The following is a 27,831-nucleotide window of genomic DNA, read 5'->3' as shown; positions in this document are numbered from 1 at the left end:
GGAAATTACCGAGAGAGTCTATCTGACAATCTCAGGGATATCATCCTCAGATTTAACAACAAAAAGCAGCTGGAGGAGGCTTCGATTGCCCTAAACCAGGCCATCATGGACTCCTTCGAGACAAACTGCAAGCTTATCCCGAAAGGGCAGCCCACTGAGACTCCTTGGTGGTCAGAGAGGCTCGGTGGGCTGAGGGGCAAAGCTAGAAAAGCTTTTAACAATGCTAAGAACATGAGAGCGGGCCCTCGTAACAACAAGGCAATAAAGGCAGCCAAAGAGGACTGCTGGAGGGCTTTCACAAGCAATGTGGAGAGTCAATCGGAGACCTCTAGGCTGGCAAAAATCCTTGGAACAAACAAGACTCCATATCTAGGGAGCCTACAGGCACCAGATGGCAGCCACACGGAAACCATGGGAGAGACTCTGAAACTCCTAATGAACACCCACTTTCCAGGCTTCATACAGGCCCAGGAGAGAGATAAAGAAACAATGCAAAATCAGAGGGATGTCTACGAAACCCATGATTGGGCATTGGCAAATAAAGTAGTGCAGCCCTGGGGGGTCAAGTGGGCCATCAAAACCTTTGAACCCTTCAAGGCACCGGGACCAGACGGGATCTACCCAGCCCTATTACAGGAAGGGATAGAGACTATCACGGGACCCCTAACCAAGATACTCAGAGCTAGTATAGCCCTGAAACATGTCCCTAGTGTGTGGAATGAGACTAGGATAGTATTCATTCCCAAGCCGGGAAAAACCGGTTATATAAAACCAAAAGACTTCCGTCCTATAAGCCTCACATCCTTCATCCTGAAGACCCTGGAGAGGCTGGTGGATAGACACATCAAGGCCGGGCCCTTGGCTGACAGACCCCTCTCCCCCTGTCAATATGCATACAGAGAGGGACGATCAACAGATACCGCCTTACATCACCTGGTGGGACTGATTGAGGGACAACTGGCGGTCAAGGGTTTTGCCATAGGCGCCTTTCTGGATATTGAGGGGGCTTTTGATAGCACTTCGAATCCGGCTATAGAAAAAGCCATGGAAGAACGACAGGTGTCCAAGACTATCATTGCTTGGACACAAAACATGCTGAAAAGCAGAAGACTGTCGGCAGGACATGGGAGGGCATGTGTGGAGGGACGTCCGACTAGGGGCTGTCCGCAGGGGGGAGTTCTCTCGCCCCTGCTATGGAACCTGGTTGTAGATGGACTTCTAAATCAACTAAGTGAGGCCGGCTTCCACGTCATCGGTTTCGCCGATGATGTGGCAGTTGTTGTGAAAGGCGGATTTCTGAGGGTGCTAAGGGACCTGATGGCAACAGCCTTCAATATCATTGAGGACTGGTGCAGGGTAACTGGCCTATCGGTAAATCCAGCCAAAACAACAATCCTGGTTTTCACCAGAAATTATAAACTGGAAAAGATCCAACCTCTGAAGCTAAATGGCTCGGAGATTAACTACACCAGCAGAGTAAAATATCTGGGTGTCCTCCTGGATAATAAACTCAGCTGGAAAGAACATATCTGTACTCAGAGAAATAAAGTGTTTGCCTCTATGTGGGCATGCAGGAGAGCTGTGGGCAGGACATGGGGACTCAATCCTAAAATGATGCTCTGGCTCTACCAAATAGTTCTACTTCCGAGACTGTTATACGCTGCGGTCGTTTGGTGGCCGAGGGTGAGTAAGACGGAAACAAGGAACCTGTTGAAAAGCCTACAGGGAACCTTCCTGAGGGCTGCAACAGGAGCCATGAAATCGACACCTACTGAGGCGCTAGAAATAGCACTCAGTATCCCACCCCTCGACCTTAGGGTTGTGAGTTGTGCTACCACAACTGCATATAGACTAAGGTGCCAACTAGAATGGAAGATGACGGGCCAAGGCCATACAAGGCTTAGCCTAATCAATGATCGACCCTTCATAGGTAAGACGGATAGGATTCCTAGGAAGTATCAGATCAGGAAAACTTTCAGAACGAGTATACCACCCAGACAGGAGTGGCTAGACTCGAAACGTAAACCAGGACCAAGAGAGGACTACTGGTTTACGGACGGCTCTGGCTTCAATGAAAGTTTTGGGGCAGGCATCTACCGTCTGAAAGATGGCTTCGGAGAGAGTTTTCCGCTGGGCCATCATTCAACCGTCTTTCAAGCAGAGATGCTGGGCATACTTAAGTGTGCAGAGTATCTGAACGCGAGAGACACAAAAAAGATGAAAATATTCATCTGCAGTGACAGCCAGGCGGCGATACACGCCCTGGAAAAACCCACTACAGAGTCACAGGTGGTGTGGGAATGCATGCAGGCATTGGACACACTGGGTAAAAACAACCGGGTCACCGTAACCTGGGTGCCAGGTCACCATGGGATTCTGGGTAATGAAGAGGCAGATAAGCTGGCCAAGGAGGGTACAGAAAGTGTGCCCTCACACGGCCTGCTTGGCATGCCCTTCGCAGTGGGAAAAACTCTTATTAAAGATCATTTCCAGCGGGATCATGTCAGGCGTTGGGAGAAAGTTGCGACCTGCAGACAAGCGAAACTGCTTATGAGAGGGCAACTAAGAGTTAGGACCAGAAAGCTTCTGGAGTTGCACAGAGGGGATCTGAGGGTAGCAGTAGGGCTCCTTACGGGCCATACAGCTCTCAGAGCTCATCTGTTCAAGATGAAACTTGCAGAACAAGAAGACTGCAGACTGTGCGGAGGCGATAAGGAGGGCGTCATCCACATTTTATGTGAATGCCCCCTATTAGCACTCCGTCGCTATAAAATCTGGGGCCAGGCTTTCCTGGAACCAGAGGACTTACAACAAGCGGCTGTCACTAGCCTTATTAGCCTAGTGAGAAACACAGGGCTGGGGCTGTGTGACTGACCGAAACTAAGGCGGAAGTTACAAAAGATCGTATGATTTAGGTGACTCTGGGCGCTCTAAGTGACCAGCCGCACATTTTCTATTCTATTCTATTCTAACACATTATTAACCGCCGTTCGAATCCCCTTAATTATGACCCTGTTTCGCGAACTGCACTGGTGTTTTCCTTAATCTTAACACTCAATGCAATAAGAACTATTATGAATAAACAAAGAAAAAGAATAATGAAAAGGCATGAACGTCGGCGCTAGTAACCAATAAGTTGAGCTAGAAATTACCTTTCTTGTTTGCACTGAAAATCAGATTTTTTTTCGTATAGCCTTTGAAGTTCTTACGATTTGTTCCCTTCCCACCCCTAACTCCCTGCACCGCATTGGCCGAAGAACAAGGAAAAACAACAACCGAGGGAAAACCCTGCCCAAACCGTTACATTCAAAGTGCCACAGTGTCCCCCGCATGCAAGCAACCCCGCTTTCTAACCACAGAGTTACTGGTGTCTGTCTTACAGAAAATAACAATTTTTTGGAATAACCAACTTCATTTCAGCGACGCATTTTTTCGTGTCAGGACATTCTTCAACTGTTCAGCACAAGATTTTTTTTTATGGTTCATCCCGTTACTACTTGTTCAAGTCAGAGTAAATTTGCAAATCCTGATTTTAAATACTCTGATCTCAATGGCTTAACTGATCAAAAATAGACTTCACCACTATGGTATCAATCATGTCTTTTCAATTTTATCTCAATTGCATGCTTGAAACCAAAGCTTTTAGTAAAATCTAGCTTCTCTATAAATCACAATCATACTGATTTCAAAAACGCGCTACAGTCATTCAATCATCTTCAATTAAATAATTCCTTTAGTATTGATGAAACATAAAACACATATAGGAAAATATTCTACATACCTTTACGAACTCCCTGAAAGTTGTAAATCTCATTCCAGTCCTCCAACCTCTTCTCTACTGGCCGATAATTCGCAGGATGACGTTTATACTTCATGAATCCTTTAATCTTATCCAATTTCTTCTGAGCTAGATCGCCATCTTCGATCGAGTCCTCAATATCTTTAATAGGTGATCCATTCTCCTTTCCATTCAGCACAGGCTCAGGACTCTCTTCAGCCTCTGTCATTTGCTGAAGAGCTCGCTGATACTCATAAGGGAATACCTTGACGAACCTCGTTGTGGGTTCAGGCCACGTCACGAGGAGATCCTCAGCGATTAGTGATCCAGTCTTCTCGACAAACTCTTCGAGTAGTTTTTTAACGTATTTAATATCCTCGGGTTTGTTCAGAGGAAGCAGTTCCACCATTTCTGGATTGCACTTGCTCTTGAAGGAGCCATCGACATCCAACACGTAAGCGATTCCTCCAGACATTCCGGCAGCAAAGTTTCTGCCAGTTAGTCCTAAGATGACTGCACAACCTCCGGTCATGTACTCACAACCATGATCTCCGACTCCTTCAACCACCACTACTGCGCCAGAATTTCGAACACTGAATCGTTCGGCTGCTATTCCTCTGAAATACGCCTTGCCTGATGTTGCTCCATATAAACAGACATTTCCCACGATCACATTAGCTTCTGACAAGAATTCTGATTCCTTCGAGGGGTAGATGACAATCTCACCACCACACAGACCCTTGCCGACATAATCGTTGGCGTCTCCTTCCAGAGTTACGTGAATTCCATTAGTAAGAAACGCACAGAAACTCTGACCTGCAGAACCCTTCAAACGAATGTTAATGCTACCCTCTGGAAGACCTTTCTCACCCAACTGCTTCGAGATATAATAGCTCAGGGTGGAGCCAAATGCTCGGGTCTCGTTGTTTATTGTCATGTCAATGTTTACTTTTTTCAGGTTATTGTTGAGAATGAGCTTGGCCTCCTCGATGAGGATGTTATCGGGACGGTTTTCCAGTTGGAAGTCTTGTTTTATGCTACCCCCACGAATGTTGGCACCTGGCCGGAGTTCGAGGGCGGAACGAAGAACGTTTGAGAGGTCTAACATTTTTGCTTTGGAGATGATGATGTCTTCACGCATTCGGAGAAGATCCGTGCGACCAATTAGGTCCTGGAATTTACGGACTCCGAGAGATGCCATGTGACCTAAGAAATGGTGAATAAGTTGTGGTGACAATTGAGGAGAAGTTTCGTGGGGTGGTCTCATTAGATCCATGGTTTCAATCATTGAAGATAGTTAATGGCTATTGGGTTTTCTTCTTTTGAAAAGAAACTGCAAACCATGTTGAACTTACAAGGAAACCGTCCCGATTTCCATGAGCTTGAAATATGTTATTCCTCATCGAAATCGAAGGTAGACGTATTTTTTTTGCGGATAAAGACTTTTAGAGGGTGCAACTAACCTTCAAAGTTGGCAGGTTTTCAGGCCCTTTGGATGGTTTCATATATTTGCGGTTAAAATTTGGAAATAAAACCAATTGGATGATAATTTATGAGAAAAATTGTGAAAAATGGCGTTGGTTGCATTTGAATGGAGTAAATTCCTAAAAAATTATAGGGGTTGAAATCCGGGTTTTTTGCTTTTTTCGGGAAAAGCGATGGAGGGGGTGAACCATCCTCGAATGTTCATCCATTCATTAGCAGTCAAGTAATGAATTTTCTCTCGGACGAAGATGATTTCCTATAGGAAATCCTATAGGATGATTTATACGTGAGTGTACCAGAAATTTCACCCAAAAATATTTTAACAGTGTAAATATGAATTATATAATGTAATCTCATTGTGAGTGAAATTTCAATCTTCTATTTATAATCTGGTGAACAATTTTGGTTGAAAAAAAAATTCAGGCGACTGTATCTTTGATACAGCTGTAATTGTACGTGGATACGTCCACGGTCTTTGCTTTGTTCTCGAATTACTTCGAAATATCCAGAATGTTCTTGAATTTCGATAGATGGCGCTGCACATAAGGACCGTCTTCCAAAATAACCCCCCATATTGAAAGCATAGACGTATCTACGCCAAAAGCTAAATTATTAGAGGGCTAAGGATCCAGTACGAGTTTATAAGAAGTTGCAGAAAAATCGGAAGGTCGGAATGTTCACCAATTTTCTCCGGATATAAATAATTATTCGAAAAAAAAGTTGTTGGCTCTGTGTCGGCATTTTTTATGCCAGCACCTCATGATTTGATAAATGAGGATACGTATAGGTAGCAATGATGTTGTGGGGGTAGTGCGGAGGAAGGAGAAAAAGAGAAATAATAATGGAATTATTAGGCCATTACATGAATCTGCAGTTATATGTGGGGTATTCCATGTGAACTCACCCAGGTAAAAACCCACACCATCGCCAATCATATTGCCGATTTTTTCTGTGGTTGTATATGGAAAAATATGACTTCTCAAATTATTTCCGATTTTTTGAGGCATCCTGTGGGCAGCCATGTTTTTTTGCAAGTTTTATCTTCAAATGCCTGTAACGTCCCTAAAAATCAACCGATTTGAGTTTTTTTTTTACAAAATGTGCGTCTTCGAACACACTTTCCATATAAAAATATGCCAATTTTTTTCAATTCGTTCTTCCATCGATTTCCTCAGAAAAACCTCAAAAAACTTCAAAAAACGAGTCGTTTTCAAAGTTGGACCCTTTTTATATTTTTCAAAAAATTTCAGTGAATACATTGGACCAAAATAAAATTTTTCACCAAAGGACAAAGTGGGATTCCTATTAGAACACACCACTCGGAAAGATTTATTGTTAACGAATTTTCAAAAAATCATCAAATTGTTCCAGATTCGAATATAATGCAGTGATTCTTCAGGCGGTAAATTCAAATAATACTGCGTTCAAATGCGAAAAGAATTTTGAAATTTTTGAAATTTTTCATCCCGGATTCATATATTCAAATTGGAAATGACGGCCACGAAATGGGAAGCACACTTTGGCCTTTGGTGAAGAATTTTCTTTTGGTCCAATATATTGATTGAAATTTTTCGAAAAATATAAAAAGGGTCCAACTTTGAAAACGACTCGTTTTTTGAAGTTTTTTGAGATTTTTCTGAGGAAATCGATGGAAGAACGAATTGAAAAAAATTGGCATCCTTTTATATGGAAAGTGTGTTGAAGATGTACATTTTGTTAAAGAAAACTCAAATTGGTTGATTTTTACGGAAGTTACAGGCATTTGAAGATAAAACTTGCAAAAAAAACATGGCTGTCCACAGGATGTCTCGAAAAATCTGAAAAAATTTGAGAAGTCATATTTTTTCATATACAACCACAGGAAAAATCGGCAATATGATTGGCGATGGTGAGAGTTTTGACCTGGGTGAGTTCACATGGAATACCCCATATGGATCTAAATAAAAAAGATATTCAGAAAAAATATTCTCCAACTTTCCTTGATTCTTTCCCATGAATTCAGAAGAAAGCTTGTAATCTGTACTCATTCCTTCTCCTAAAAATACAATAATCCGTATGGGCTACTTTCATTCTGTCTTGCGATTCGCGAGAAAGTTTGCAACAACTTCTTTGTTACAGAACGTTTTTATGTTTCAACCCTAGTAGTTATCTTGTCATTTACATCTTCTGGATAGGCCTAAGAGATTCTTCATTACACATTTCAGAAATTATTTTCGGCCTAGAGGAAATTAAATATTTGGCTGATAAAGAATTCATGAAAAGTCGAGGGTGGTTCACCCCCTACACCAATTTTTCAAAAAAAAGCAAAAACCCGCATTAGCTACTTTTTTCCACTCTTTCGATGGCCATTCATACTAGTGAAATACGAGCGTTATTTTTTTTCAAGAATTTTGTGCATTTCAACCCCTATAATTTTTGAGGAATTTACCCCATCGAAATGCAACCAACACCATTTTTCATCATTTTTCTCGTAGATTATCATCCAATTGGTTTTATTTCAAAATTTAGACTGCAATATATGAAACCAACCAACGACCCTGAAAACCGGCCAACTTTGAGGGTTGGTTTCATCCTCTGAGTCTTCAGTTGGAGAAAAAAAAAAAATGTATACCTTAGATTTCGATGAGCTTGAAGTACATTATTCCTTCTTGAAACCGGTGAGGGACACTCAGGACTGTTTCCTTATTAGGAATATTCTTATCTTGATTGAAATATTCTTATTCTTATTATGTGTGTGAATCCGCCAATTCTGAATGCGAAGAATTGCCTCAAAATTTTACAAGTTTTACAAGTCCAAAAGGAGAAAAACTGAGCGCAAACGGAGCTCTCTACTCAATTATTAGCCGAGATATTGAAGATTGAATTTTTTTTCTTCTAAAAGCTTTTTTGTCAATTCTAATTACGAGTCACTAAGAATAATAATCAATCAAAATAGGGATACCCATTTATACAAAGTTCTCGAGATATTCGCGTTTTTATAATTTTTTCATGTCAGAATTGATTTAACGTTCCACAGTACACGTAGAAGGTGGAAATAGAATTCAAAATTTGGTGTAATAGTTAATACCGTTGAGTCATACTAGTGTATAAAATTTTGGGCTGATCGATTCAAATACATTTTGGCATAGAGTAATTTATCTGAAAATAGTTTTTTGTGAAAAAATGATGGTCATTCTATCAATAATTTTCGAATCTGCATGACTTAAGAAATCATCTATCATAAAATTACGTTCTGTTTCGCTTTATATTACCGTGGAGGTACCAGTATCCGACACTGTACTAGTATCCGACACTCGAACATACTTTCCCTGATATTTCCCTTTTTTTTTATTTTTCAACTAAAAAAGTACCCTCTTTTATTACTCAATAGGAAGAGAAACATTTTATCTGTGGTTTAGACAGGGAGTTTTCGCTTCTACGTGTAGAATAACTTTCAAAATAATTTTTTTCTGTCGGTCTGCCCCTATGCGACATCTGCCGTGGCGTTTTCTTAGCTAAACAGGTTAGAGTCCCTGCGTCGTGTGTGATGGAAAAAAAGCAAAATGTGAGTAAATATTTCAATTGAATATTTTCGGATACTATTAGGGTGATGTAGGGAGGCGTAGGCACAGTTAAATTACTTAAAAACATTCCCAACAAATAAAAATGACGATGTCGGGTATTGAGACACTGGTAAAGCAGTCTGTCCCAGTATCCGACACGTGTTTTTCCATGATCTAACCTCAATTATATTTTTCCATTGTATCTCGCTTCCCAACGATTATTTGAATGCAAAAATGAAACGAACATCACAATCACCAGTAATTAATTAACCACTCAATTATATATTATAGGAATAAAACAAAAATATCAGGAAAAAAATACACGGAAGAGGATTTGCAAAAGGCATTGCCACCAAAAGCCCTCCCAAAAAACGTCTATCAAAGAGAGATAAGTGATATGAAATAAATCGCAAATATTTTAGTTTTTTCAAAGTTTAAAAGAATATCAAAGTTATTCTATGTGTTGTTTTGTGATAATTTATCCTATAATTGATGACAATTATCATATTCTGTTAATTATTTGGCAATATGAACCTAACCTCGTACAGTGTGTCGGTTACTGGGACCTCAGTAGTGTCGAATACTGGGACTACGCAATATTTGGGTGTCGGATACTGGGTCATGCGACTCCCTGACTCATTTACGTTCATATTTATTCACTGATGCATTATTTATAGGTTTTTTTTTTCATTTTGTTGTTCCTGAAATGTTTAGAATCACTTTCTGTCCATTTCATATAATGTTTTCGCCTTGGATAACGACATACATACGTTTTACCGTGGGATACTTCTTAGACTGTCGGATACTGGTACCTCCACGGTATGGCAGTGTTTGATACTGCGACAGACACAAATGTGTAGAGGGTCATACATTTTGAGGGTCAAATGTTGTAACAATCAGGGATTTTTACATTTCAGGGGCCTTAAGATGTTATGACAGTGAATTTTCTTTTTCATAATTCCCAATTATGCTCTTGCTATCCACCATGCAGGTGGATAGGGATTGATAACATTGAAAACATTCGGGAAACGTGAGACTGTTGAAAAAATTGATAAGCACACAAACAAAGAATTAAAAATAAAATATGCATTAGTTTAACAGGTGTGATTATAGATATACTATCTCTTGGTGTGAAGAATAATAAATTAAGCGATAGTATAAATGCCATTATGGAAAAATTAAACAGTACAAAAGAGGGACACTGGAGAAGAATAATCTTAGGAATGACAAATAACATACCATACAAACAAATGAAAATAACTATCAAAATAATAACGAAAATTGGTGTAGAAAAAAATATAGGAAATTTTCCAAGAAGGATTTTCAGCGCTATTGATTATATAACCATTGCGACAAATCTATTCGGAAGCTTATTACCAATGAAAGTGGTAGAGAGAGCAAGAATCAAAAAGACTAATAACGAATAAAATAACGGTCTGTCGCTTCTGTCGAATAGGCTCGCAACCCTGCTTGTTTCATTTGAATTTTGATTGTTTGAGAAAAAGGTGAAATCATTTAAATTAATAATTAGGAATCAAATTTCCGTCTTCACACATTGGAATTTATCCACAATTTATCGAATTTTTAGAGCCGCTATGGTAAAGTCAAATTTTATTAAAAACTTCATTGTTTTTTATCTGCAATTTTAGGGGTAACTTGGCCGCATAATTACCGATATTTTCACCAAAGGACAATAATTTTCTTCAGTCAGTCCTCGTTAAAGGAACATTTTTTTCCGAATAATTCATTCCCGAGAGCAATGCGTAAATGACCAAAAAAAGTTATGACTAGTAATCGTTGAAAAGGTTATTTATTTCAAGCCATATTCCACTTCGGAACATATAACTATTCACCCGAACGTTACCGTGAGGGAGGGGATACTTAAGAATCCTGACTTATTTGATAAGCAATGAATTTACGACGGATTGCATTTTCTAATCGTGTTGGAATTGTGAAAGTGTTGGTTTTTTAATTTTTCAACGTTGTCGCCTCACATAAAATGTTGAAGCAACTGGTGGAGACAATTTTTTTTCTCAACCGGTAATTCATATGAAGACGCAGGCCCACATGGCAACATCAAAGTGGCTTCGAATGTATTGGAACTCAAGTCTCTACCGACGTTCATTCCCACCCACCATTCATCTTCCCACGCAATAATGACTTCTGATTTGATCGATTCCGATGATAAAACATCTTTTGTTAGTTTGACTCTTTCATACTCAAGTGAGCTAGAAAAATTCCGACTATTATGGTTCCAGTAGAGTTTGGTACGGAAAAGTAATAAATACGTGTTCCTGGTAAAGATTGGACTCCTGTGAATCGACGAAGTGATTGCTTTTCGGTTCCGATAAATTTTTTTTTCAGTTACGAATATCGTCCAAATTTTAAGGAGACTTATTTGAGTCCAATCATAGAGACCCTCAACCATTAACATTTGAATCGCGTAGGGACGTGGGAGATGAGCTAGTGCTCCACCCATCCCATCCCAGGGGCCTTTACCATGGGAAGAAACAAAGCATCGCTAGCAAATTCAACCGTGAAAATATCACATTAGAAAAATTTGTTTCAGAACAGTTTGTCAATTAAAAATGTGGTTCAAACAGTCAGTTTTTCTCAAGGATTCAAAGCTTTTCTCTCAAAGCTAGTTTGTTCTCTGTTTTCGTTTAATGATATCCATTCACTTCACTTCCAATCTCTAAATCTGAGTTCTGTTCATAATGATAGTCATCACAAAGGGTGAGCAATAATAACAAATGATTTAAGGCCCGGGTGTACTATCTTTCGAATGTTTTCTGGATTTTTTTCATCTTTCGTAATTCAAAATTGTCAATTGCGTGGTACATCATGTAGAAATTCCCAAAAATTATGATAGAATGATAAAAAAAAAATAGAAAAAATTCTGAACTCTTTGAAAGAGCGTTTTTAATTGAGATTCAGAATGAGTTGAAAAAAGTGGAAATTACAAATATCTGATTCACTGTGGCAAATTATCTATTAGCTGTCATTTTCCATAGTGGATAATAAAACACTAACTCCTCATGGGAAGTGACAGCTAAGTATCTCAATTTTGAAAATTATGGTATGTAGTCATCTGCCATTTTTATGTGATAAGTGTGATTAAAAAATTTTCAAAAATATTACAACTTTTTTCAATGAGCCTTTTCCGTAATAAGTGTCTCTGTGAAGTGTGGGAAAAAATTTACGAAATCAGTCTTCTCCCTCCATGATATTGGGTGACAGGCCGCCATTTGTCACCGTAAATCAGATACATTTTTTAATTTCTTGTGATTCCACTTATTCTGAATATAAATTAAAAATGCTCTTTGAAAAAATTGAGAATTTTTTCTACTTTTTTTTTATTATTCATTCTTAATTTTTCAAAACTTCTGCATGATGCATAGTCGATACGCAATACCCCCCCCTTCCCGTGGTCATGAAGAGGTCCCCAGGATTTTATTGTTGGATTCTACGTTTTTGGGGGTGAGGAATCCGATTCCGTTGGTGGTTTTGCCGTTTCGTTGCGCAATAATTTGTTATAAACAAATTGACTCCGATTTTTAATAAAAAAATTATTTTCCACGAAAACGGTGAAAGATACGGAAAAAAGTTTCAAATGAAAGTTGTTCCTCTTTTTCTCCTGAATAAAAAGGTTTTTGACTTATCAAAATCGGCCCAGTGGGTCACGTGGTATCAGCTAATCAGTGAACGCGGGGCGGCGGACCGCACGGAATTCTTCGGCAAATGAGCGCGTGTAAATGAATATCGGTTAGTTTCACGTATTTTATTCTATTGAACAACTTCTCGGTCATATGATATCCTAAAAACTGTTTAAATAATAAATATAAATAAATATCACGGGCTATCGGCTAATTAGTGAACCGGAATGTGTCAGCTGCTCTGAGAAATCACGAAAATGAAGGTGGACATCGATTGATCTCTAATTCATGTAGTCGAAAAAAAAAATCATGGGAGATGACAGACTTACACAGATGTACACAAAAATTTAATCATACGATGTCAATGATATCTAAACTTTATATTTTATCATTTTTAATCGGATTCTTACATGTTGTGGACATAGCACAGTTACAATAGGAAATGCAAGGTATTTCATTGGCTCGACAAACACAAGTGGTACGTGTACATGCTTTACACGTACAGGGAGAAATTAGCTCCATTGATGGAGGAATTAACTCAGTGACTCTACTGGGTTTCAGAAGCCCATCGACATTATCAAATCCAAATAATTCAGGGTCTAATTTCTCTCTCATAAGATCGAGGGAATGGATTTGATTGTATGTTACGAAAAATGATCGTAGAATATGAAGACGTATCGATTTAGATGTGGGGGGTAATTCTGTTATAGAAAATTTGGGGGAAATGGTTGAAAAATTTCGTAGTCGATCGTATACAGCATCAAGGCGTTTCTCTGCCGCCGCCCTGATTTTATTACACCCATTGTCTCTGCTTATTGTCCCCTTTGATAATCCACAGATTATACAAATTTCGGGAATTTTCAATTGGACCTGATCAGCCATCGTAACTTCACTAACGTCACTAATTGAAATTATTACTTATTGAAATCTCCATTTCTTTGCAAAAAATAAATCAAATCATGGAACTGATTTTCACTCGGATTTCTAACTGTCCGCCACCAAGAACGGGGTGCAACTGAAGGCATCATTGGTTTTTGCGGGGAAATGCTAGTTTAAACAAGAATAAACGAGTCGATGCTCACACGTGCTCGGACGATTTCCACGAATCGAAAATAAAAGAAATTAAAAAAAAAGAAAATAGAGATAGATTTTTAGTTTATCCAAAAGTAGAAATATTTGTGTATTTGAATAAGTTGGGTAGAGTAGGACAAAATGAACACTTGAGACTTTTCAAAAAATATTAATGACTTATTTAATTCAATAAATAAAAATTATTCAATTGTTGATCATTTGCCGAAGAATTCCGCGCGGTCCGCCGCCCCGCGTTCACTGATTAGCTGATATCACGTGACCCACTGGGCCGATTTTGATGAGTCAAAAACCTTTTTATTCAGGAGAAAAAGAGGAACAACTTTCATCTGAAACTTATTTCCGTATCTTTTACCGTTTTCGTGGAAACTAATTTTTTTTGTTAAAAATCGGAGTCAATTTGTTTATAACAAATTATTGCGCAATGAAACGGCAGAACCACCAACGGAATCGGATTCCTCACCCCCAAAAACGTAGAATCCAATAATAAAATCCTGGGGACCTCTTCATGACGACGGGAAGGGGGTATTGCGTATAGACTAGCAGGACTTAATTGACAATTTCAGAATGACGAAAGATGAAAAAAAAACATCGAGATAACGTTCGAAAGATAGTAAACCCGGGCCTTAGTTTATGAATTTTTCTTAAAATTGCTTGAAGAAAAAAAAATCATAAATGTAACAGTAAACAATTGCAAACAATTGATATTCTTCAGTGAGAATGTTGGCAATCATGTCACCAAATTACCCCGAAAATTTCAGATTCAAGAAAATAACGGTTTCGAGTAATTGACAAAATTGACAGATTGACAAAAAATTTGCTTTCGCATCTTGAAATGTGTGAAAACAAAAATTCGATTCCTAATGATTAAATTCAAATATTTAACCTTTTTCTCAAGCAATCAAAATTCAAGTGGAAAAAGTGAAATTTTTCGAGAAATCATAACTCGTTGAAAAAACGAATCGCTTTGAAAATTTTAAGACAACTTGGTCCTATGTACTCTTTCCCAGAAAAAAAACGTAAAGACAATCGGAAACGTGCAATTTTTTTTCATTTCGTATTTGACGTAGAATTGCTCTAAATGTTTCAATTTTTCAATTTTGTGTCATATGTATAGTGTATAGATTAGGGAAAATGAAATAGGACAACAGAAAGGGTTACATACTTTTTGGATAGTAGATGATACTGAATAAAAAACAGTGATACCTCGTATCTCTTCAGCTAGCATGAAGAAAAAGTTGATAACATGCTCAGGCTTCCCCGCAAACTTCTTTCTGAGCACGGGATCTTGAGTAGCAATTCCCACAGGACAAGTGTTCAAATGGCACTTCCTCATCATTGTGCATCCCATGGCGATTAGTGGAGCAGTACTAAACCCAAATTCATCAGCCCCGAGAAGAGCTGCAACGATAACATCGAAACCCGTCCTCAGCTGTCCATCAGCCTGTACAATCATTCTTGATCTCAGATTATTCAGAGTCAAAATCTGATGAGTCTCAGCGACTCCCAGCTCCCAAGGTAATCCTGCAGCCTTGATCCCAGTCCAACTACTGGCTCCAGTGCCTCCATCATGCCCAGAGATCACCACATGCTCAGCCTTCCCCTTGGCAACTCCAGCAGCCACCACTCCCACTCCCACCTCAGACACTAGTTTAACAGAGATTCTGGCATTGGGGTTTGCACATTTAAGATCGTAAATTAATTCAGCTAGATCTTCGATGGAGTAGATGTCGTGGTGAGGTGGTGGGGAGATTAACCCTACCCCTGGAACTGAGTGACGAGTAGCTGCAATGTCAGCTGTCACCTTGTAACCAGGAAGCTCCCCTCCTTCTCCTGGTTTAGCCCCCTGCGCCATTTTGATCTGCAGATCATCAGCGTTTGCGAGATAGCTCGAAGTCACTCCAAATCTTCCACTTGCCACTTGTTTTATTGCAGAGCGTTTGTTAAAGTCTGGATTTTGGTTCAAGTATCTGTCGACGTTCTCACCACCTTCTCCAGTGTTCGATTTTCCACTGATACGGTTCATCGCAACGGCCAGGGTAGTGTGGGCCTCAAGGGAGATACTTCCAAAACTCATTGCACCTGTGGCAAATCGTTTCACAATCTCTGATGCTGCTTCAACTTCTTCAATAGGAACTGGATGATTAGATTTACGAAGCTCCAGTTGTCCTCGGAGGGTGCAAGCTTTTACAGATTCCATTGTGGATTTTCTGTAGTTCTCGTAGGCGTTGGAGGATTTCAGCTCAACTGCTTCTTGGAGATTTGCAATGCTCTGGGGGTCGTTTATGTGCTTTTCTCCTCCCGCTCGCCAGTGGTAGATACCTGGATTGCGGAGGATGTGACAATCGACCATCTGCTCGTGGAACATCAGGGAGTGACGCTCGTAGCCTTCTTTTGCCAAGACTTCAAAGTCTACTCCTCCAATTCGTGATGGCGTTCCCTGTAATTTATCAATTCATTGGGTGAAAAAGAGAATTCAAAAGCTAAAGGCAGAATTTCAGGGGAGGCGTCGTTTCATTGCACGTTTGGAATCAGTACAATCATAAATTGGATCCGTGTTTTTAATCATTGCGGTGAAAGGATGAAAGTTTCGTCGATTTTTTAATTATCTCGGTGATACATAGTGCTAAAGCTAAGAATTGTTTCTTTTTCTCACAAAAGATCTTGGGTCTATTCCAAAATACTTAACCTTCCTGAACTGGCGGGTAGAGCGGCGCGCCGCCGCCAACTACTCAACCTATAGGGCGCCACTGCAGTGCAAGTGAGACGTACACTGAAATGTAGTATATACTGGAAAGGGCATTGCCATGCTAGGCCCGTAAGCGGAAAACGAGCCAGAGAGAGGTAGATTTTCAAGGATAACTGTCTCACTCTAGCAGGCGTTGCGCATGCGTAGAACGAGCATGTACATGCGAGTTAAAAAGCTTATGTACTCTGAGTGGTGCACACTCAATTGTTGCTATTTACGTCTTGGCGATAATTGTCCCATTGTGAGAATAAAAAAATATCCTCTAATCCACGAACAGCTATTTCGTAGAAAATTAGAGGAAAAATCGTGTATTTTGATATTGTCTTCATTGGATTTCTCTTGTATTCTTCATGCATTAAAACAATTCACAATTACAATGTTCTTATTTTTTATTGCAGTATTGGGACAACTAGATATAAACAGATTCCAATNTTGAGAGTCCCTGGAATTCCCTCAAAATAAAACCTATATCATTCAATTTATACTTTCTGTTTCAGGAATTATATTGGACATACCTAAATTTCAAAATCCGAATACTGATGACGATATCGACTCAGAGGATTTCGATACACCTTCAGATTGATTGAACAAATAATCTCTTGAATTGTATATTTTTTTGTATTTTTCCCATGTGGAATTATTTTAATTAAATTGTAAATGGCCCGAGTATTATTACATTGGAAAAAAATGATCAATTCTATGTTATAATGATGCAACAACAAAAACTGAACGCCAATACTGAATTCTATACGTTCTAGAAGGTAAGAAAACTTTTTGAGCGGACGGTACGAGAGAGAGGTATCCTTGAAAATCGCCCCTCTCTGTCGGCTCGCGTCAGGCGGATCAGTGCCCTTTCCAGTATATACTACATTTCAGTGGAGACGTAAGAGATCTAGCCAGTTCAGGAGGGTTAACAATCCAATCTGTGCATTCTGTACACCGTAAAACAAAATGAATTCTGCTAAATAAAGATCTATTCGAGAAAAGTATATAATTTTTCGAAGATGCTATTCTCCAAGTCATTCATTTCCAGGGACTCCAAATAAGATACCATGTGTTTCAATAATCATTCCATGTGTTTAATGTGTTGCATAATAACATAATAACATAGTAACATAATTAAACATAATTTTACATCGTAAATTATTATGCAACGATGGATCATTAGATCCATCGTAAAATTATTATGCAACTCCCTTTATTATTATTCACTTTTTGGACGTTATCAAGATGTGTCTCAAGAAGACTTTTTGGATGTTCTCAGAGAAGGTCGAATTTAGGGGCCACTTGTTTTTATCATACCGCCAGCTCCAGAAGTTCTTCCGCATCTTCCGTATAGAATTCAGCATTGGTTTTGAATCAATTCGTGTTGCACCCGTGATATTTCGTAAATGGAACATTCAACGCATTAAATTACATTAGAAAATTCAGAAATTTTCCCATTTAAGGATAGTTATCTACTTTTCGAAAATCGATTTTTTTTCATCATATTTAAGAAAAATATTGAAACTGTTCCGCAACAGTTCAAAATCGAATGAACAATTTTTCTCCTTATAAGCGAGTTTTTATGGGATTGATTTTCAAATTGATAATTCATTTACTAAAAGACTCCAAAAATTAAAAATAGAAGTAGGAGGTAATGTGAAGAAATATATGCAATTTTATGTGCAGAATATCTCGGAATCGAAGCAAGACAACAAAATATTCGAGGTATCTATTTTGTAGAGCAAAATCAGATTTTAAAAATTGGTCTCCAGAATCTTGTTATCTTTGTTCGATTCCGGGATATTTATAAAAAAATTTGTCCCGAAGTTGAATTGGCGATCAGTTCTTGGATCATATCTTAGAATCTAAGCGAAATATCATAATTTCGCAATTATTTCGTTGTGTTCACTTTTAATTTTTGAAAATTTCTGGTTGGCATTCTTTTTATAGTCCATACGCTGTGAGACGTTCCGTATACACTTTTAGATCCATTGAATTTTACCAGTGGACACAAATGTTATTCACTTTTGCGAGGTGTGGTTAGTTTTGTTGATTTATAATATTTTAATTGTTTATAACGCGATTTTGCGAAATCGGCCTGACTTAGGCAAGAAAGTTTCGAGCAAAAAATATGCCTCGTCTAAAAGTACATATAAATTTCTTTCTTTCTATTTTTATTTCTATCTCTCATAGTTATCGAGTTATCACTTCTGAAAGCAGCTCGTGGATAGCGGAGGCGCGCGCACGTGACCCTTCACGCACTTCGCTCAGATTACAATGATAACGGTTGGGAATAAACGACAATAGTTGGAATAAAAAATATTTCTTATTAAAAAATACATAATTATTGTCTTATAACATTTTCCCCTAACTTTAATGGTTGACGAAATAATTCGATGGAAATGAGTAAAAATAGCCCCAATTGCCATCCAACGTTGATCCTCCATCCAACGTCAATTTTTTAATTTGTCAAATTGTGAAGTGATGCATCTTCTACACCGTTTTCTGATGAGTAATTTTCATTCTGAACTTTTTTCCTGACCGTTTTCTGATGTAGAATTTTCATTGACCTTTTTTCTCTTCAATTATTTACATCACCGAATATCCGATATAACACTTTTAGGTCCATTGAATTTTATTGACTAGCGCCGCCGCGGCCGCAAGCGGCCGCGACGTTGATGCCGTTTCATTATGCTTTTTCTCAATCTTTCCTTGTTTCTTTAAAAAATTAATGATTCATCATAGTCTTATTAAACTGAGTATTAAGATTAATGGGCACAATGCTTATCGGGTCATCACCTGTTTAATTTCAATATTTCAATGAGTGATTCAATGATTCTTAATTTTTGTACTCAGTGAATGAAGTTTTAACTATGATTATAATAAAAATTCTATTCAGAGTGCGAACCAATAATTATTGAAGTTCACACAACCCAGAATTGTTTAGTGTTCGCCACCCCTTTTGTTCTCCTTTACACCTTTACCAAAGCATTTAATTATTTTTGCTGGAAAAATTATATGACAGATTCTGATGCTCCTTCGCTAATTCGGAGTATTTTCTCGTCATTCATGATCTTTTTCACAATTTTCTTCGACGATGCCATGAACTTGAAACTTTGATGGATCATCTGAATTTTTGTCAAATCCTCCATGAAGTCCCGAAATTCTTGTGAATTTTGCTTGAAAAACTTGGAAATTTTTGTGAAATTATATTCTCCGATTTCTCAAATTATGTTTTTCTTTCCCATTTGAATCAATCAGAGTGCAGTAGTTGGTGTCACGTGACTCCTTCACATCAATTTCATTTGGAAAATTCCACCTTTTCCTATCAATTTTTCTCCCATGGTTTATTCAAAAATGCTCTAATATTTGTGAGATACCGAAAATTTTCTCTAATTTTCTAAAGACTCGTGGATTTTTTCGGGTTTGNACCGAAAATTTTCTCTAATTTTCGAAAGACTCGTGGATTTTTTCGGGTTTTTTCAGAAAATCTCATAATTGTTGTAAATTCTCTGGAAAACTTCCGAATCATTTTACATTCAGAAAAAACCGACAATTCTCTGATTTTTTAGGGAACCTGTAAACTTCCTTAAAGTTCTTATAATTCATCCCCTATTCATCCTATTAAAGGTGGATTTTAGAAAGAATTTGAAACACATCCTCTTTTATTTGTAAAAATCTTCTCTTAATAAGCACGCCTTAGAAATAGAATCTACTCAAAAATGTTCATATTCCTATCGTTCTTAACAGTTTCGGCTTTGCATTATTATTTCAGTCAGGCTGAAAGGCTCCTTTTTCATATTCGCNATAACTGCTATGTACTCATAATTATGAGCGAATATTTAAAAAATATATTTAAAAAAATGGAAAGTCGACTTTTCGAAGTAGACTAATGAAATGATTGAAAAAATTGCGATTTTCGGAGACCATGACTGTGTTTTTATAAATGATTCTATCGNTTTCAACAATTAATGATTCATTATCGTCTTATTATACTGAGTGTTAAGGTGAATGAAAATAATGTTTGTCATTTGATTGCCTGTTTAATGTCAATATTTCAATAAGTAATTCACTAATTTTGAATTTCTGTGCTCTATGAATGACGTTCGAACTATAATTATAATCAAAATTCCATTCAGAGTACAAAACAATAATTAGTAAATTTCTCTCAACTCAGAATTTTTTAATCTTCGCCGCCCCCTTTATTCCCTTTCACAACTTGACAATAGCATTCAATTATTTTTCTAGCAAAAATCATAAGACTGATTCTGATACTCTTTGGCTAATTCGAAGTATCTTCTCATTCATGATCTTTGTCACAATTTTATTAGGTGCTATATTACTTGAAACTTGAATCATTAATCATCTGAAATTTTTTCAAATTCTCCATAAAATTCCAAAGTTCTTGTGAATTAACAAAAAAATGTTTGTGAAATTGTTGAGAAAATCCGAGGAAATTTTCGAATTTTTAAAAATTATGTTCCTTCTCATTTCCATCAATCAGAGTGCAGTTGTTGGAAGCTCGGGACTCCTTCACATCAGTTTTATTTGGAAAATTCCACCTTTTCCTACCATTTGTCCTCTCATTGTTTATTCAAAAATTCTTTAATATTTGAGAGATAAAGAGACCCAAAATTTCCTCCAATTTTCGAAGAATGCAGTTTTCTCGAATTTTTTCAGAAAACCTCATAATTGTTTTAAATTCTCCGAAAAACTGCCGAATCATCTTACATCCGGAAAAAACTGGCTCCCTCTGAATATCGTCATTTCATGTTTCCAGCGCCAAATTGAAAATAAAAACTTGAAATGACCGTGTGACTTCTGCTCCAACCTTTTTCGTGAATCTGACATTCATGTTAATGATTGAGAGGCTATGACACAAATATCATCATTCTTGTTCTTTGCAATTTTTTAATTTCGATATGATTATTATCATTTTTTTAAGCGAAAAAATTGATCATGGTTTTCATTGTGTCGCCTTCAAATTCTATAATCTCATAATTCTAGCTACTGATTCTAATCAACTTTGGAGAAAACCTTACTAAACGCAACATTAGTAAAGTTGAATAATTCTATTTTCGATTTGGACAATTATAATTGCTTTAGCATCCGAAATTATCCAGTAATTTTAGGTACAGAATATTCATATATTGAATGAAAATTTAAGGAACTTGAGGGTTTTTATCTCCATGCTGTTAAAAAATGTTGAATCGCAGTTAATTTCCAGTGAACTTTTACATTTCAAGACTTGTACCTCTAACTCTTAAAATTACTATTAAACTGTCCTTAAAATTTTAATCTTTTTTTTCAACAGTATAACTGCTATGTACTCATAATTATGAGCGAATATTTAAAAAATATATTTAAAAAAATGGAAAGTCGACTTTTCGAAGTAGACTAATGAAATGATTGAAAAAATTGCGATTTTCGGAGACCATGACTGTGTTTTTATAAATGATTCTATCGTAATCAATTTTTCATTCAAAGAATAATTTTTCCTGAATTGTAACGAATTTTTCTGCTCCAAAAATCACACCAAAAATCAATTTTATGTGAAAAAATTATATTTTTCGGAAATTTGAGACATTCTATTATTCATTCCTAAGAGAATGTTGGTAAAAGCAAGTATTTATGAAATTTTGTTCGAACTCCGCTAATTATTTATTCCATTAGGCCATTCTTTATTTTCGAGCTTTTCCTAGCCAATGTAATAGATAAATTAAATGATTTAAATNTCCACAGGATGCCTCAAAAAATCTGAAAAAATTTGAGAAGTCATATTTTTCCATATACAACCACGTTTTGACCTGGGTGAGTTCACATGGAATACCCCATATACTATATGACGATAAACGTAATTTCCCACTTGTTTCATTCCATTCTTGGCTTTCAAGTTATCCAATTATCAATCATCTTTCGAACAATTTTTCATTTCACATAGAGAATCCGATTTGTAATTGNTTCATAATTGTTGCTTCCGAATGGGACCATTTATCGAATCCGAAAATGCCAATTTTTGCATCAGGATAACTACTTTTGGCCTCAGAAGTTCGAATATGCAATTTTTAGACCATGTCCGTATGTGTGGNAACTTGCCAAAAAACATGGCTGTCCACAGGATGCCTCAAAAAATCTGAAAAAATTTGAGAAGTCATATTTTTCCATATACAACCACGTTTTGACCTGGGTGAGTTCACATGGAATACCCCATATACTATATGACGATAAACGTAATTTCCCACTTGTTTCATTCCATTCTTGGCTTTCAAGTTATCCAATTATCAATCATCTTTCGAACAATTTTTCATTTCACATAGAGAATCCGATTTGTAATTGACGCGCGCTTCCCTGAACAGCGCCGTCGCGGCCGCATTGCTCATTCTCATGATGAGAATGCATCCTTCATGCGCCGCCATGACACTTTTTACATGCTCTCCGCCATGACAGTTTCCAATGCATGCTTTTTTTATATAAGGACTTTATGTTTTCGAGGTACCTGACCACGAATATGATAATCGTTTTTGCTACTAAAATAACTTCCATTTCATATCACGTTGGAGGACAATTTCGCATTTCTACCAAATTATTTCGTTAACCGATGATGTTAGAGAAAAATGTTATAAGAGAAAATTTTTCCCATCCAAATTTCAGCCAATAGAATTCCACCATTCGACGTCCTGTGGTACAACCTACAGGGTTTTCAACTGATAATTTTTTTATAATTTTCTCTGGTAGTTCCTATATATAAAAAAACAAAAGATCATTCAATTGAGTGAACCGTTCGCCGAAACTAACAGATTGATTTCGTCTCGTGGTGCAATTCTCTTGGCCGAAATTTGGATAGAAAAATTCTCTCCCGAAAATCACTCGAGCTTCAAAATTAATCAGGTATTTCTCTCAAGGTTCCCTGCACAGAACCGAAGTCTTCAAGTTTTTCAGGCTAAAAAAACTTGACTCTTTCGTTTGTTTGCAAAGAACCTATCGGGAAATCCCCGATAATTTTGAACCTCTCGTAGTATTACATATGAATAATTATGTATTTTTTAGTAAGGTAGGATTAAACAGGTCAATTTTTGGATGGAGATCAGTTTCTAGATGATTTTAACTTGCATTAAATATTCCATAAATCAAATGAAAATTGTACTGATAATTTCACTTTTCAATAATATTACTCGTGTATAATCATGTGGTCAATTATTTTTTCTATTAATCGACATTTAATATCCAGAGATTAGGGCCTTCGACTGCATTCAACTATTTCGTGATTTAATTATTCTTTGTTTTGTTATTTTCGCTTCAAATAATTTTTTTCTGTTAAATAAAACATTCTTGAAGTTATGGAGGCCATCATAACCCCATTCGGGTGATATTTTTATTTCAGATCCTACCATGAAACTCGAATTTCCCTTAACCGTGCAGCAATTGGCCTGTTCACCCTACATTTTTGTTTCAACTATTTTCGTTTATTCCCAACCGTTTCCATTGTAACGTGGGCGGAGTGCGCGAAGGTTTATGGGCACACCTTCGCTCTCCGCGACCTGCTTTCAGAGGCAATAATTCGATAACTATTAGAAATGGGAACAAAAATAATAAGACAAAATATATGCATTTTTAGACAAGGCATGATTTTTATTGGAAACTTTTTCGCCTCAAAAATATGAAATAGACACATTTTTACAGCATTGAGCCGAGAAAAAATTCGGCATTTTTCATCGTCCAGAAATCATGGATGGTTAAATTTAAGATCCAAAAAAATGTGTAGATAGAAAAGTAAACGATAAAAATAAATGTCGACCAATGGGTATTGAAAAATATCAGTTTTATTTCTTCATCTGGCTGGACAGAGCAAACGTATTCGTCCTCACTCTACTTTTCAAAATGAATTCATCAATTATTATGTCGAGATTCAGTTCTGCAATTTCTTCGCGATGAATGTTCACTATTGAAATAGCATTGAGTCTGGTCTGTTTCATTGTTGATCGTAGATACGTTTTCAATCTTCTTAACGTTGAGAATGACCTCTCAGCTGTGCAGGTAGAGTGGGGTACAGTTAGAACTAACCTGATGAATTTCGCAAATTGAGGAAGTAAAGAGGCTACTGAAGGATTTTCTCTAAGGAACTGAATCACGTCCATGAGACTGAAGACTTTAACATTTCTCTCCTGCAGGATGTCATGAAACATCAAAATCACTTTGCTCCTCAATGACTTCATTCTTCTCGATCGTTCGATTATAGAAAGAAGTTATGTGGAGGACTGGAACTTTGTTACCATTTTCTTCTGCTCCAATGATGAACTCTTCAACTTGACACAAGAATTTCATTTCCTTAGTCGAAAAACAATGGGTCAATGAAGAAATCACCTGATCGAGAATTTCGAAGTACATTTCGCGATGGTAATCTTCTGCTGATATGAACTGATGGGCAGCTGAGCCAGAATCGAGACGTTTTGGTATTTTTCGAACTCGAGGAATTTTTGGCTCATTGAGAAACAGGCCTTTCGCCCCATCAACTGCGTGCCTCCACATTTCTTCAAATCCCAGACTTCTCAGCTGTTTAAGAGATTCGTTATCAGCCATAATTTTCTCGTAGGATTCAGTGATGTGCATACTAATTTTCTGAAGCTGTCCGTTAAGTACCTCCACCCTGTCAAATATATTGATCATTGCAACCAACATAAAATAGAATGGAAACCTCTCTAGTCGACCTGAAAACCCTCTTGCTTTGGCCATTGCACTTGGGTCCGATTCTTCAGCTTATGTCGTGAGGGAGAAACATTCCAAGAGTGCTGGATAGTTTATGTGAAGTGTCTTGAGGGATTTGACTCGCACACACCATCTGGTAATGAGAATATCCAATGAATGAAGCGCTATTATTTATTTCCATAATGATTTTACATACCTGGTAGGGTAAAAAGGGGTGAGAATGAGAGCATTATCTGACTGTAGGTCCTTGAAAATCGCTAAACGCTTTGGAGAATCTCTCACAAACGTGATAAGTTCTCTAACAATTCCAAAGAACTCTTTGGCACAAGAAACCTTCTCCATGGCATCTTGGACAGCCAAATTTACCCTATGTGGACCACAATGAAAATATAATGCCCTTGGTTCCACATCACCAATTCTTGCCTGTAAACCTGTGAGCCCTCCACTGACATTGGAGGGGCCCCATCGAAACACTGACCTCTTAACTTGTCTACTTCGAGTCCAAATCGTTTGAGAACATCCATTACAATTTTAAATAGAGTTTCTCCCTTCGTATTGCTTGTTTCATAAAATCCAAGGAAAATCTCTTTTATAGCAAAATTTTCCTCAACAATTCTAATCGACACAGAGATCTGCTCACATCTCGTTATATCGGACGTTTCATCAATAATCAAGGAGGAAAAACCTGCAGCTTTGATGTCAGTCAAAAGTTTTTGCATAACTTTCTCGCCCATGATTTGAAGCATTTCATTGATCGATTCGTGAAAAATCCATTTAAATCCAGTCCTGTTCAGCCATGTCTTCAGCTCTCATCCTTAGTATTTGCATTAGGTTCGAATTTTCCTCATTGCCATCACCCCGGAAAGCCAACCCTTGTTAAGCCAGAACATTGACAGTACCGAATATCTTATACAGCTCTGCTCTTGCCTCTTGTATTCCTTTTTGGATACCATTTGACATCATTTGCCTCACGTTAATTTTCTTCACGTCCTCTGAAGCCTTTACAGCACTGCAATGAAATATACTCTTCTCGTATCGAAGCCACGTACAACAAACGCGTCTCGACATGATATTGCATGACTGTCATTTGGTAAAGGCATTTTACAATTCACAGCCTCCGTAGACGTATTACATACAGCTTTAGAATTCTCATTTAAACGTAACCATGGATAGTTCTTCTCCCATTCTGGAAACTTTTTTGGTCGAATTTTACCTACAATAGACATCATGAATCATCCTAAAGGCCAGTGATGAAACAGAATAATTTCATCTCATTGCATGTTCAGTGGTTAGGAATCTTTTCCAACTCTGGAAACTTAACTCACCTGCATTTTCATTACTGTTTTCAGTCGCATTTGAATGGAGAGAAGGGTCTGATAAAACTGGATCATTCTCTTCCTGTCGTTTGGGTTTTTTAAAGATGAATCTGTCCATCGTACTTCATCTAGAGTGCAAAATGCAGGAACGCAGTATTCGACACGATGGTAGTGAAGAGAGCCAATACAGTATACAATGGTCAAAACAAATTCTGGCCTACTAGCCTTAGCTGAGTAGGGGTCTATGGCCAATGAGAGATGAGGGATACTCTTGACTAACCAATAACGGATTACGTTCAGTTGAGGTTCGTGGAACAAAATTTATGGGAAGACTGTACGTTAGACTCGGCATAAACAGCTAGATGCGACGTCCCTGCCACGATTCACACAAGTCATCTGATTGGTGAACGTAGATAGCAGGAGAGAAAAGTCTCAAATATCATTCCACGGAGGCGCTGCCGCACACCGCGCGATTTTTCAATTATTCTCGACCCTCGAACTTGATCGCTAGGTTTGGTCCACTTGCAGGTATTTTGTAGGAATAATTTTTCTCCCCAAATTGAAAACAATTTTTTCCCATACTTTTTCGGGTATGAAGTTCTCCATACCGCCAGAGGGAACTTGCCGGCCCTGCTTTAACACAATATTTCCTTGTAATTATTCTTTTTTTGCGTTTCTCCGGAGTTTTTGGTGAGGCATTCATGTTTTGGAGCAACAAGTCAACTGCCAAAACAATCAAATAGAGCGGGTAGCTGAAACCATTGGCCCACCATTTTTTAGTGCGGTCAGCGCCTGTCAGGTATCGCATGGATTTATAGCGTCCCCAATTCCACTGACAGGAGGAAAGGACGTGTCAATAACCAGGATCCTTGCTGAGTTTACCAGTGAGCCCGATAATTGTGACCGCTGACAAGTTGACCCAACTCATTAGTGATTTTTACCCTTAAAATTGACGGTGCTTGGGTCAACTATCCAACCAATGCGGAGCCAGAACCAGGATATAGGGGAATCCATTGTCAATCCTGATCTTCGCGGCGTGACAGTCTAATAGATTGCCCAATCAACAAGATAATCAATGAAGGTTATTACCATCCTATCGTAAAAAGGAGAAAGGAAATCGATCTCGATATATCTCGAAAATCTCGAATCACTGTCACCGTAAGACTGAAACCGAAGCGCCACTACGTGAGGAGATGAGAAGATGCGTGCGTAGCACGCGCGATCGATCTCGTATATTATAATAGTACCAACGATGAATTTTCGCATTGGTTGAGAGAATTGAGAAAGAAGAAACCAAGAGCTGGACAGAAGAAATCGTACTGAGGATTATCACTCTGGGTATTGTCGTCGCCACGACTCCATCGTGGTGACACGTAAATCACGTGGGAATACGTGAAATCCTTAGGTTAAGTAAATTAGTTCGCCTATGAGGTAGTGGAGTTAGCTGACCAGACTCTTCCCTTAGGCAAGGAAAGTAAGAATTTCTCTTTGGCAAAGGAAAATATCAAAAGAGCGATAGCCGATACTC

At 37.8% G+C, this 27,831-nt stretch overlaps 1 protein-coding gene across 3 annotated transcripts in view; it reads right to left on the bottom strand.

The window, feature by feature from the left end:
* LOC107043748 (glutamate synthase 1 [NADH], chloroplastic) overlaps positions 1 to 27,831 on the bottom strand; it is a 301,745-nt gene that overhangs the window by 27,490 nt on the left and 246,424 nt on the right. For all 3 annotated transcript variants that reach the window (XM_015265359.1, XM_015265360.1, XM_015265361.1), the window contains 2 exons: positions 14,757 to 15,990; positions 3,782 to 4,984 (listed from right to left, as the gene is read on the bottom strand). In XM_015265359.1, coding sequence (XP_015120845.1) covers positions 3,782 to 4,984; positions 14,757 to 15,990 — 2,437 coding nt within the window. The remainder of the gene's footprint in view (positions 1 to 3,781; positions 4,985 to 14,756; positions 15,991 to 27,831) is intronic.

Source organism: Diachasma alloeum, unplaced genomic scaffold (assembly GCF_001412515.2).
Source record: "Diachasma alloeum isolate Michigan unplaced genomic scaffold, Dall2.0 Dall_scaffold_00624, whole genome shotgun sequence".
NCBI lineage: Eukaryota > Metazoa > Arthropoda > Insecta > Hymenoptera > Braconidae > Diachasma > Diachasma alloeum.
This window is presented reverse-complemented; position numbering and strand designations above follow the sequence as displayed.